This window comes from Centruroides sculpturatus, unplaced genomic scaffold (assembly GCF_000671375.1).
Source record: "Centruroides sculpturatus isolate CEXI.00-Female unplaced genomic scaffold, Cexi_2.0 scaffold1723, whole genome shotgun sequence".
NCBI classification, from domain to species: Eukaryota; Metazoa; Arthropoda; class Arachnida; order Scorpiones; family Buthidae; genus Centruroides; species Centruroides sculpturatus.
Genome location: NW_019385864.1, coordinates 15,697 through 28,757, shown reverse-complemented (window position 1 = coordinate 28,757; position 13,061 = coordinate 15,697). Strand labels below are relative to the sequence as shown.

Here is a 13,061-nt window from a genome sequence, read left to right as displayed (position 1 = left end):
TTGATGACTCTATAATAATTTGGGACTATAAACAGCAGAGTAACTAGGATAAGTAGAATCTTGGGATTAATTGAAGTTCTACGGGTTCCGAGCTGCTTGAATTTTTTAAAGATTTATATTAATATTTTAAAAATTACATAAATTACAGTACTATCAATATTGCCTTTCATATTTAATATTCTGAAATTTTATTTACATGTAATTTGATTGTGCAGGTTGTTCATAATTAATTAAAGAGTAAATTTTACAGAGCTTTCAGTAAAAAAGAACAATTGGGAAAATCTGAACCAAATTTGGTGTACGCACTGTCCTGAGTATGTAGTTTCGATTTTCTGGAAAAAATTTTTTCCCGAAGGCTAGGTTAGAACAGCGCTTCTCAATCTATTTTTCCCTAGCGTACCGTACACTTGTAGCAGTAACAGAACCTTCTTGCGTACCACTGGTTGAGAACCGCTGTGTAGGTAGGTGCTTTACACCTAAAAAGAGTTTTGAACATCTCTATAATTATGAATATATTTTATTTTATCTTTAAGAATTTAACTACAGGACATATATTACAAAAGTCAATTATTGTAATTAAAAAATAAAAGTAGAAAATACATTTAAAAATTTGGGTTTTTTTATGCTAGTGAGTGTGGAGCACGATTTTGTTTACTACTTTGAAGCTTAATAACTATAACACCTGTGCGTTTTGTCGAAAATTTTTGAAATTTTGTAGGGAAGTTTGGGTATTAGATGGATTGATGTTGTTGTATTTTGGTTTTATATGTTGTTTAAGGTGAAAGAGTAGGGAGCTAGATGGGATCATGTGTCATATCTCGAGTGGGATCGGACTTAATGAATATTTCACTCGTTATTAGCATTTGCAAATTTTTTAAAACTCATCTGTACCGTCAAAATTAAACTTTTTGCCATCTTATAATAATTAACAATATAAAACTTTTTAAAAATAAAATCTAATAGCAGATGGCGCTACACACAATTTTAACTTTATTGTCTGGAATGTTACGAAACTCGTTGTTGGGTTTTTCTTAAATTGCTGGGATCCGAAAATTTTTCAGGCGCATCTAAATTATAGTTACGCTACTGGCTATTAGATTGCATTTAAAATAGTTTAGCTTAGATTACAATGCTTTTGAAAAACAAAGCCTACACGTCGAAAATGGGACATTCTTCCACGTAAAAACGTGGGAAAATATCCCATTTTCTGTAAAATGACAACTTAAAGCGAAACACCATTTTGGAGAATATTGTGAAGACATAACATTTGATAGTGCTGCAGAATGTTTTCAAGTAAATATATTTTATAAGACTGTAGACGTCATTATGTGAATTAACGAAAACTTGTAGGAATTTTACAAATTTCTCAACTATTTAATTTTTATTTTATTTTTTCCAAAATAAAATCTTAACTTGTTCAGAACAACGATTTTAATGAAATCGATTTTACGAGATCATTATTCTAAGGATATATAGTAAATGATTGTGCAGACGTTAAGTAGTCTATAGTATATTTTTAATCAAAAAAATGTTAAAACTGCAGAAACCAATAAAAAGAATTAGATGATTTACTTATAATAATGTACGGTTTTGCATTAAACTCTTAATGATATGATAGATAAAATAATAACACTTAAAAAAAGAAACTAATACATCAAACTAAAAGCTATTAATACTACATAAAAACTATAGGCTGTCTGTCTCTCCTTAACCAAAGGTTGGTGGGTAAGTACTTTTCGGCGCAAAAACTATAGTAACTTTATATAAAATTTATTTATTATATATGTGCACATTGTATGTATACAAAAATAAATAAAATGATATATCCTGATATATAATTTTATTTTTTCGTTACAGAATATAAACAACATATACCCCATTAATTACAGTTTACCAGTAGACACTATTCTACATTTTAAATACATCAAAGTAAAAAACAAAAAACTGTTCATAATTAAATTATCTTATAAAACATGTAAAATTAATTCTTGTTAAAACGTGAAAGTAATTAATTATGTATTCTTTTTAAATAAAAAACATTGTCCAAAGTGTATCGTATCTAAACTACTTTTAGTAATCTATTTATTTTTATTTTCTTTAGCTATAAGCATTAAGCTCGTAGTTATTTTTGAAAAGTTTGTTAATTTTTTAAAGAGAATATTGTTTATTGATGTAACAACTTGCACACATGAGGATATAAAAAAAGCTTATTAAGTCAGCTGTGATTAAAATTGGAAAGATTGATTCGTCTTCGGCAGCAATAAAAGTTTAAATACTGTAATTGCTTATTTTATTTTACACTGCATTTACGTGTTTTCGTTCAATATAAAAAAGCGTAATGCGAATTTTATTTTATTTTTAGTTTGATGGCCGAAAAAATACCTCTTGCAGGATCATCAAAGTTATACTTACGCGACTAGGGACTAAATAAAATCTAATTATTATACTTTTTCTTTTTGAAATAGTGTTTGAAGATATTTTTAGATATAAAGAAATTAAATATTTACGAAAATTCGAAAATTAATTTTCCATTGAAAAAAGCTTTTATATTTTAAAAGATAAATTTAAAGGGTTTTTTTTTTTGCAGTGGAAAATGAATTGAAATAAAGATTACATTTTTTATACTTTTTATAAGAAATTTATAAATTTCGCAATGTATATTTTTCAACATTTTATTTATGAATTATATTATTTAAAGTTAAAAAATTTACTTAACATATATAAAAACGGGAATGAAATATTTTAATTTCGTGACTACATCAACTATTGTCACTGTGTGAAAGAATTTCGCACGTTTAGAATGCTTTTCATTTGAATAAGAATAGTTTTAAAATACTTTTGAATGATTAATATTAAATGATCACTTGAAAAATTTCTAAATACCTTTTTTTTTTCCTTTTATAAATAAAAATATACATGTGTTTAAAATTTGTTTGGAATTGAATTTATTCAAAATTTTTAAAGAATTAATGCTACAATATTGTATTCAGTGTATTATTATTACTAAAATAATGTTTTTAAAATTTTTTAGATGTAGAAATGAGCAATGTTACTAACAAAACAGAAGCGGGCTATGATTATCTTATCAAGTTTTTAACGTTGGGTGATTCTGGTGTAGGAAAGACAAGTGTTTTATTTCAATACACTGATAACAGTTTCAATAGGAAATTTATATCAACCGTTGGTATTGATTTTGTAGAAAAAAGTGTGGTAAGTATCTTTTTTTCAGTTGTTTGGGATTGTCCATAAATTACGTCCTCATTTTTCTTGAAATTTTTACTCCCCCTCCTCCATTGTCCCAGTTTATCCAAGTTTCTCCCCTCCTCTCTTCGAACGTCCAACAAAACTCAACTTCCCTTAAAACCTTTATCACTTTATGAATAATAAAATGCGTAGACTGTATAAAATATAACGAAATAAAATCCCCCTTGTTCGACTTTGTCCGACTTGTCACAACCCCTTCCCTCTTTTCCAGTGTGGACGTTATTTACGGACAGCACCTTCTACTAAAAATAAAAATTAGTATTTAAATGTAATAAGTGGATACAGAAGTTATTTTTGTAAGCAAATATAATAGTTAACAGATTATATTTCAATTAGAAGCCAATTTTTCAGCGCTGTTTTTAGAGAAATTGAAGCCATTCTACTGAAAAAAATAGATTCGTAAATACTGTATTACTAAAGTTTCGTTCCAATTTTATAATTTATTTTCTAATTTTTAATTTAATAACTAGTACTATTTTTGTTACTTTCCTCAATTTTTGTTCTCTTTCTTTAATGACGCATTGAAATATAAATTATATCTGCTGAACTAATAACATCTTACTGAATGTATTTTTTTAAAGAAATCACAATTATTTTTAGTTTATCTGGCTGGCTACACATAAATTGTGAATACAACAGAATTAATTGCGTATACCTACTTACTTTATTTTAAGGTTATTTCTACTGAAATGCTCAGATTAATTTGTTTCGTTTTGATGTAAATGATGTTTCTATTCTTTATTTTGAAATACATCATAATTTTGAATAGAATAATAAGTAAAAATATTTTTTATTTAACACATAATTTCTTATTTCTTTATTTAAATACAGAGAATTAAAAATTTATTTGGGTTTTTTTTTTTTTTGTTAAATTATCGCTTAAATTAGCACACAAAATCACTACTGGAAGTTAATCTAGGAGCAGCATTTAATCTTAAGCCACGTCTTAATTAAAAACGAATAAATTTAGGTTAAAAAGTTGAAGAATTAACTATAATAGTCGTAAAATTGGTAAATATGGTGGTGGTTTCTGTAATTAAACTATTTTTCTGTTATTGTTTCTATTAATTAACCTGATTTATCTTTATTTACTTAGTAAAGCGAAAAGTATCGACAAATGGAATTATTGAAGTTAATTGGCTCATTTAATGAAAGTTTAGAAAATTTATTTCTAAATTATATTTAATGTAAATTAAGTACAATTTTTAAAATAAAAAAAAAATATGTTTACAAATTTTAAATTTAAATTAATCTTTTTTTTTTTTGCTTATTTATCGTATTCAAAATTATCATTATCCATTATTAAATTCTCAAAAACAATTAAACTAATTTTTAAAATTTTTAATTTAAAATAATATCTATCAAAATATATATTCAAATAACTATGATATTTTGTACAATTTGTATTAGATACAATTTTGTCGCCTGTATAAAAACTTAGATTGGATTATTTACAAAAGAATATATAAGTATAGGGGAGGGATGATTAATTCGACCCAATTTAATTTCATAATCTGTAATTAACGAAGTCAAATGAATAATATAGAGCAGTCCCAACAATTATGTCAAGTATTTTAAGCCTGCATTTTCAGGGAAAATCGAGACATTTTGTAAGGGAATGTCAACATATTTAGCAATAATTCAGTTCACTAAATATGATATTAAATGCTAAATATTAATATGTGAAATGTTAATTTTACTCAAATGTTTATATGTTAATAAACCCAGGATTATATTCTGTATTATATTAGGGAATATTGACATTTTAAAAATAACCTTTGAACTTTTTTAGATATCATATCGATCAAACATTAATGACATATGTACACAATTAGTCACGAATGATATATAGAATCACGAAACCAAAATTATGTTCTGCCAGTTGCATTGGGATGTAGTGCATTATAATGTCAACTTAATGTTGTGTTTTTACGAAAAGATAGAAATGGAAGAGAATGATGATGTCGAATTACACAATTTCATTCAACAAGGGGATGGAAATACAAATTATGCTTTGTATTAGAAGCCCAGACCAACAAAATTAATTTTTTAATTGTGAAACCTTACCTATAAGGTAACTTAAGTTATATATTCTTACGTCAATTTGATGTAATTTGTTACGCTATTCATTTTAAAGATTAAGAGGATCGTCAAATTAACGTAAAAATATATACAATCGAAAAGAAATACTACATTTATTTATTTTACATCAAGTACAGGAAGCCATTTTTTATAGAATAAAATAAAGAAAAATAGTTCAAATTTTTGGTATAATACAATGTATTGATGCAAAATTTATTAATATTTTTTTATACAAAAACATAAATTGAAATATTGAATTATATTTACATTTTCACTGATATTGAATTATAAATTTACTTATATTCTGATTTATTCCGTGTGTCCCTTTCTAAATAATAATTAGTTAATGTTGTTTAAATTCTTATTTAGTAAGTATTTTAAAATTCATGATAATGTGAATAATAAAGAAATATTTTATGTACAAATGTACTCAAAATTTTTTAATGTTATTTATCATAAATCTGTAACTCTATTCACATTTCTCATATGATAGATAGATGTTATAGATTTCTTAGTGTATCAATGCCATAAAGAATAATTTGAGTTGATATATTATTATTATTTGTGATATTGATGTACTAGGAAATATATTACCACATGGAACTATAGCCGTAGAGTAGCTATATTGAATTTTTCTTTCGTGCTAATTGAAGTTATATTATATGAGAATCTTTGTCGAGTTTTAATAATTTGCGTAGTAATTGATCCAGATTATAATTTTCTTCAGAAATTAATATTTTTGCTCCCGAGTCCATTAGTAATACAATATGAGATGATTTAAGATACGAAAAAGAATTACTAATTAACTATGGTTTTTGGTAAACATAAAAGTACTTTGAATGTATTTGTTAACTCGTGATCTTCAATCAAAATTTTGTAAAATTTTATCATAATTATTGAGGAAAACAAAGATGAAAGAATTTCAATTTTTATTCAGGTATATCGTTCACAACATGCTGATGGAATTACAGGTAGAAGTCAGAGAATTCATCTTCAAATATGGGATACAGCGGGCCAAGAAAGGTTTGTAATAAGTTTGTTAAATAGTACCATTAATGTTGTATATAATAATAAATATATCTTTAGTAAAGTTCTTTGTTAAAAAGCAAGTCTTGATTAATTTCGTATATTATCTGGAAAAAAATCTATTAAATTATAAAACTTTTTTCCACTCTGTCCCACCAGTAGCCGAGTGGATAAAACCATTGAACATTGGTAATGATCGTGGATTCGCGCGTCACCAGTGGTCTGGCCACATGGAATTTTCTGAATTTTCATTGTATGTGTAACCCCTAAATAAAGACCAGTTTCCATTTAAAAATTTTTTCCCGGGAGACATTCCTATTGACAGATGGCGTTGCGTTGCCATATCCCTTCAAACCAAACCACTCTTTCGGCCTTGTCGGCACTAAAAGGGCCTTTTTAATCATTTTTCAGGACCCACAATGACCGGATGGTGAAAGCTGCCCCCCAACATATCTGGGAGAAAAAACAATAATAAATAAATAAATTCCTGGAATTTTCGTCTACATTTGAACCCGGATCACCGAGCAATAGACTCCATTCGGCCACTTTAATTAATTAACACATTAACCGCCTCGACTGCCTGGCTCTCAGTTATGCACACTTTTTTTCATATATGTACTGTACAGTACAATACATATACAGTAATAATAATAAACCAAATACTATATTCGTTTAGATTAGATGAGTTCTCACGCTTTGAATACACTGTAAGAATATAAAATCTTAAATTTAACCTGCCTATTTTATCTTCACAAATTGTTCGATTTATAAATGCAGGCACTTCCAACTATTTTTAGTTGATGATAATATTATATCAAGAATTAGATACTTGAATGTTTTTAACTGTAGGTCTAACTGTAACCTCTATATTTAATTATAGTGGTGTATTAAACTTCATAAACTCAAGTTAAATGTTATTTAAAGTGTAACATATTCGCGTTAAATAACCAACGAAACAATTTTAATTGGTTTATTGTAATAAGAGCTTTATTATTTATAAATTTGTTTTAAAAAACATTTCTAATAGTCGATAATACTGAAAACAAAGACTTTAACAAAACAATTATTGTTTTTGAAATACTAAGCATACTTGAACATTATAATAATACAGTATTTTTTTTTATTAAAATTTTTCTGTAACAATAAAACTTAAATTTTTATTTTATAAAAAAGTAAGCAAACAAATATAAGTTACAAATGAGCAAAATTAAGAAATATGTGAGATTAAAAAAATCTCCAGATCAGTCGATGTAGAAAGGTGGTAACCCTATTTATATTGTCAGCATTAAATTTTGAATATTTTTACATAATAATTGATATGGACATAACCCGTATCCATTTTGTTCCGTATTAATATACTTGGATAATGAAGAGAGATAATGTTGAATTCAATGAAGAAAGATTTAACAAGTCATTAAACAAACATCTTGGATTTTGAAAGTCATTTAACTACTCATATGTTGTTAATATCAATAAAATAATGAAATAACTTCTTTTGATAGATATCGCGGCTTGACGACAGGATTTTATCGTGATGCGATGGGTTTTCTATTACTGTTCGACTTAACGAATCAAACTTCGTTTTTAAATGTTCGAAACTGGTTAGAAGAACTGAAAGTTCATGCCTACTGTGAAGATCCGGATATAGTGCTGTGCGGCAACAAGGCTGATCTAGAAAATGAAAGAGCCATATCTGAGGAACAAGCAAAAGAAGAAGCTAGCAAATATGGGTAAGCGTTTATAAAATTTTAACATGTTAATTTTTATACATATAAACTATTTTTATATTTTCTTCATTTTAAAAACAAATATAAATAACTGTCTAACAAAGGATATATATCTCTATATTGCTTGCTAATGATTGTAAGAATGTAGTCTGTCTTTATGTTAAATCAATACAATCAAATACAGTGGTACCTCAGGATACGAAATTAATCCGTTCCGAAACTGAGATCGTATCATGAAAATGTCGTAAGGTGGATCATCTTTTCCCATACGATTACATGTAAAACCAAATAATTCGTTCCAACGCGAAAAACATACTCAAATTAAAGCCAAGTAATACATTTAAAAAAATAACTGTAGTAAGAAAAACAAATGAAAAATGTGAACTAATATAACGTCGTATGGTGAGTTTTTGTTCGTATCGTGGAGCAAAAATATGTTCGAATTTCATGTCGTATCCTGAAAATTTCGTATGCTGGGGCGTTCGTAACCTGAGGTACCACTGTATTCGTTATGTTTGCTGCCAACTTTGAAAAAGCAAAAATCAGTTTAATAATGAACTGGCTGTTGCTTATTAGGAAATAATCAATGTTACAACGGTTGATCAAAAACTAAGGTTACAAGGCCGATATTCCTGGAGTTTCATACAGCCCAGAATACCACCACGCTGTTGAAGCAATTTTGCTGGGACATCATCGACTACCCTCCCTACAGTTGGACCTCGCTCAAAGCGACTTTCACCTGTTTCCTCACTTGAAGGAGAACCTAGCAGGACGACGATTCGCTTTAGACGAAGAAGTGAAACACTTCGCGACAGCTATGTCGAAAAATAACCTATATATGTACTATCAGTTGGCTGTATTGGTTGTATGAAATAAAATGTACACTTTTCACTGCAGGCTTTGTAACCTTAGTTTTTGATCCTCCCTCGTACATAAAGTATTAAAATGTTATAAATACATATACTGTTATAAATGTTTTTTACTTCAGCCCAGTATCGCGTTGTCCTAAAGACAAAAAGGGCAATTGCCCGGGGCTTTCTGTTGATGGGAACCCAAAACTAATCTTTTATAAGAAAATATTTCACTCAAAAACTTCCCTTGAAGAAAAATGAAGTCGACACCGTACATATGTCCCCAATTCAAAGTTGCCTGGACCTCATGAATTTATAATGCGCTACTGTATAGCCCAAAACATTTTTGACGTTAGATAATTATTATCTAAAAATACACGTTGTTCAAAAGACTGAAATAATTTTTTGAACTGCTAGTGAAATGTTTCTGAAAGCATTCTCTGCAAATTAACAAATTGGTACAATTTTTAAACAATTTTGACCTATTTTGCTAAATTTATTATTAAAAAGTCTATTTCTTATCTATAATCTGCATATCTTTTTCAGACTGGGATAGTTTCTTCACTCTGATTAATTTCTCAATAAATATTGAAAAAACTGGTAATTATCTATCCATTAATGAAATCTCTAACTAAACTTTTTTCTACAAATCATTTAGAAGTTGAGGAATCTTCTAGTTGTCTTTTAAAAAAGGAAAAACGGACCCTGCATAGTTATCGGATTACTCTAAGGGAGGATTCACAAGGGCAGTAAAATTAAGTTGACATTGAACGTCAACGACTGGCCCACCAATCCTCTCTTTTGACATTAATAATTAATTAAAACCACGTATGCTTTCATGTGTTTTCTTATTTAATAACTTAGTAGCATGTCTAATATATCATTCTCAAATATATTTTTTTAAATTTTATTTTCAAATCACGTTTGAATAATTGCGCATTCATAGTTTGAATTGTTTATCACTCGTAATAGCGGACAACTCATATAATTTACAGATGGTGTCGTCCATAGTTTCATCTATAAACATATGCATGATCTACCACTTTAGAATTGAAGCTAAAATCTATTTAAAAACTTCGTGTAATAAATAGTTGTATCAACTTTTATCATTTCAACTCAAATGTTCTTACTTCTTTTTTCTTCTTTGCTCTAAATCAGAGGTTTTAATAAAATCTTTTAAAATTATTCTTTCAATAACGCCAATAAATAAAAACTATATGCATATAAAAAGTAACATGATACGCTTACGTATCATGTTACTTTTATAAGATAAATTTAAATCTATCGGAAAATATATACATGTAAACTTTGGGGTTCGCGAATAGATCTTTATTAATGTAAAAAGACTTGCGAGTTCATAAAGTTTAAGAACTCTGCTCTAAATAGAAATATGAATTACCAGAAAATTCACATAATATTCTTCAATGAAAATTAAAATAAAAACCGTAAAACATTAGCTACAGTTGTGTCCCTACTCCGTTTTTCTGTAATATAGAACACCGATAACATTTCCGGTTAACGAACCGGAAATGTTATCGGTTAGAAGTTAGAATGTTGGAGAACATTTTAACTTCTAAGCAGCTAAATGATTCTACGGGAAGGCTAGATTTAGAGAATTTTCTGATAAATTGTCAACTGTCTATGATCATATGTGAGAAACACCATAACAGGTGCGCCGATTACTAGCGCATGCACAGAATGGCAAAATAGATGTACTGTACAGTGCGTTAACGAAGACCAGGCAATAGTTTATAGCGACTGGAGCAAGTTATTTGAACGTGGTCCAACTTATCCTATGCCTCAATTTTCCTCCTGATAATATTTTTAAATAAGATATAGTCCCATTCCACTTTGAGATTTATATACGAAATTTTCTGAATGGTCGTTTTCTAGATAATAGATTGATTTTTACCCACTGGACATTTTTTTGCGAGGTTTTGTGAAGATCCAAGTATATCGAACTTCTCTACATAACTTGTACGATTGCATAACGACTTTCCCATTAAATTTCGATAAGTTTCCAATTTATACTCTTTTCTTTTATTAATCTCTAAGCCAGACACTGTGTAGTAATTATACAGAAACAAACATGAAATTAACAGAAAATTATGCTGCTCTGAAGAAAATTTTTAATAGTATTTTCATACTTATTTTAGTTAATACAGTATACGCCAAATTTGACTTATTTTCATCATACAGGATTTGTTGGCAAAAATTTAATATAAAACAGACATGTCTGTCTGTTATCTGTCTCGTATGTATGTCTGATAGACAGACGGACGGACGACAGTGGGAATTTATAGGTCTATAATTTTTTTAAAGCTTTTTATTAACTTACTCTGTCCGTTTATCCAGGTAAAAAGTTGTAATTCATATACTCTCCAATTTCCGATATAGTTGAAACTTTGCACACGTGTGTATTGCCAATGATAGTACATTGTTTAATAGTTTGCAAACATTTTTAACAATTAACAAAAAATTAAAATTTGTAAATAAAANATTGTTTTATTAAATTGAAATTAAAGAATAAAAATCAAATAAGATATAAGAAAATATATTTAAGCAGTTATTAACTAAATCTGTCATCCAAAGAAAAAGATCTTCCTCTTTTGAATTTCTGCCGCCAAAAGTAATGATTTCTCTCTCAATGATGATATTGCGACACAAAAATCAGGTATACAATTGTTGTCTACATTTCGTACTTCACGTCCAAACTAATTTTTATAGCAGCATCTTCATATTTTTCGTAAATTTCTCGCGCTGTTTGAGGAGGGTGTAATGTCCACAATTATAAATAAATAAATAAAAACTGTTTGAATGGTTACACAACCTCGCAATAAATTGAAAGAATGACAAAAATTCTCAATCTCAATCTCAAATCGATCTCAAATTAATAGTGTCTTGCCCCTGTACATCATACTTTTCTTGATAACAACAGAATCATGTCGGTCATCTATGTAACTCCGTTCTGGAGAAATATTTGAAATGAAATCACGTGACTTCCGGTTTAGATTAGAAGCTAGCATATAGTTAATCTCCTACCCCTAACCTTTCCATATCTCGTCTTGACTTTCATCCATTTAACATCGTTCTTGAGATTAAGGAAGGACAAACGATAGTGAGAATTTATAGGTCTACAAATTTTTCAAATTGCAGGCCAATTAAACATGGATCTGTTGTATTTTTTGATATAAAATTATGAATTATAATTTTCCAACGCTAAGTAGCTTAGGATAACTATAGTTTTTTTTTTTTTTTTTAACTCTGTTCTATGGCACTAAGAGATTTTTTTCATACTATCGCAGATAAAAGCCTATAGAATATACCAAAAATACGATAAAATAATTTGATAGTGTTCTATTGTATATAATAGAAATACCCTATTAAAACCTAAATTTACTTAAATTTAATTATATAGAATTTTATTATCTATGCATTACAACCGAATCCATATATTTCAGAGTCCCTTATTTCGAAACGAGTGCTGCCACAGGACAGAATGTGGCAAAAGTATTCGAAACTTTGTTAGATACAGTGATGAAGAGAATACAAAGAACTGTAGATAATGCTCATCTTCCCGGAAGAATAAGAGGTAGGGCAGGATTGAAGATGGATACTGGAGAATTGGTGCAGTCTGAAAAAAGTTGTGGATGTTGAAATCCCTATCGGATCTAGTCATTATGGTGATTGCATTATCGGTACAATTAGTCTTGTGCCGTTCTTTGTTAAAATTATACAAATAAAGAAACTGCCTTTTAAAATCTGCGGTCGTTGTATTTATGAAAATCTCTCTCTCATTCGAATGTTTGTTTTTAAAACGTGTTTTTTTTATCATTTCTCTAAAACTTCATAGTTTCATTCTATCACAATTCAATGTTGTAATTTCAATGGATGAAAATCAAAAATTATTGTTTTTCACATTCTCATTTTTGTTTGAATGCTGTTTAAAGTATAAACTATGTAGAAATTAGAGAAAGAATTCAGGCAAAAACAAAAATACATGTTCCGGGTAAAGTGTGACACTACATGTTAATAAAACTAAGCAATAAAAATAATTTTATTTACAAGTAAAAAAATTCTTTTGTATTTAGACTAAATTAAGCGTGTTGAT

General features: G+C 28.1%; 1 protein-coding gene across 3 annotated transcripts in view; it reads left to right on the top strand.

The window, feature by feature from the left end:
- LOC111642605 (ras-related protein Rab-27A-like) overlaps positions 1–12,715 on the top strand; it is a 60,185-nt gene extending 47,470 nt beyond the window's left edge. For all 3 annotated transcript variants that reach the window (XM_023388971.1, XM_023388973.1, XM_023388970.1), the window contains exons 2-5: positions 3,032–3,210; positions 6,284–6,369; positions 7,875–8,102; positions 12,412–12,715. In XM_023388971.1, the coding sequence (XP_023244739.1) occupies positions 3,040–3,210; positions 6,284–6,369; positions 7,875–8,102; positions 12,412–12,607 (681 nt within the window). In that variant the 5' untranslated portion in view covers positions 3,032–3,039 and the 3' untranslated portion in view covers positions 12,608–12,715. The remainder of the gene's footprint in view (positions 1–3,031; positions 3,211–6,283; positions 6,370–7,874; positions 8,103–12,411) is intronic.
- The last annotated feature ends 346 nt before the right edge of the window (positions 12,716–13,061 follow it).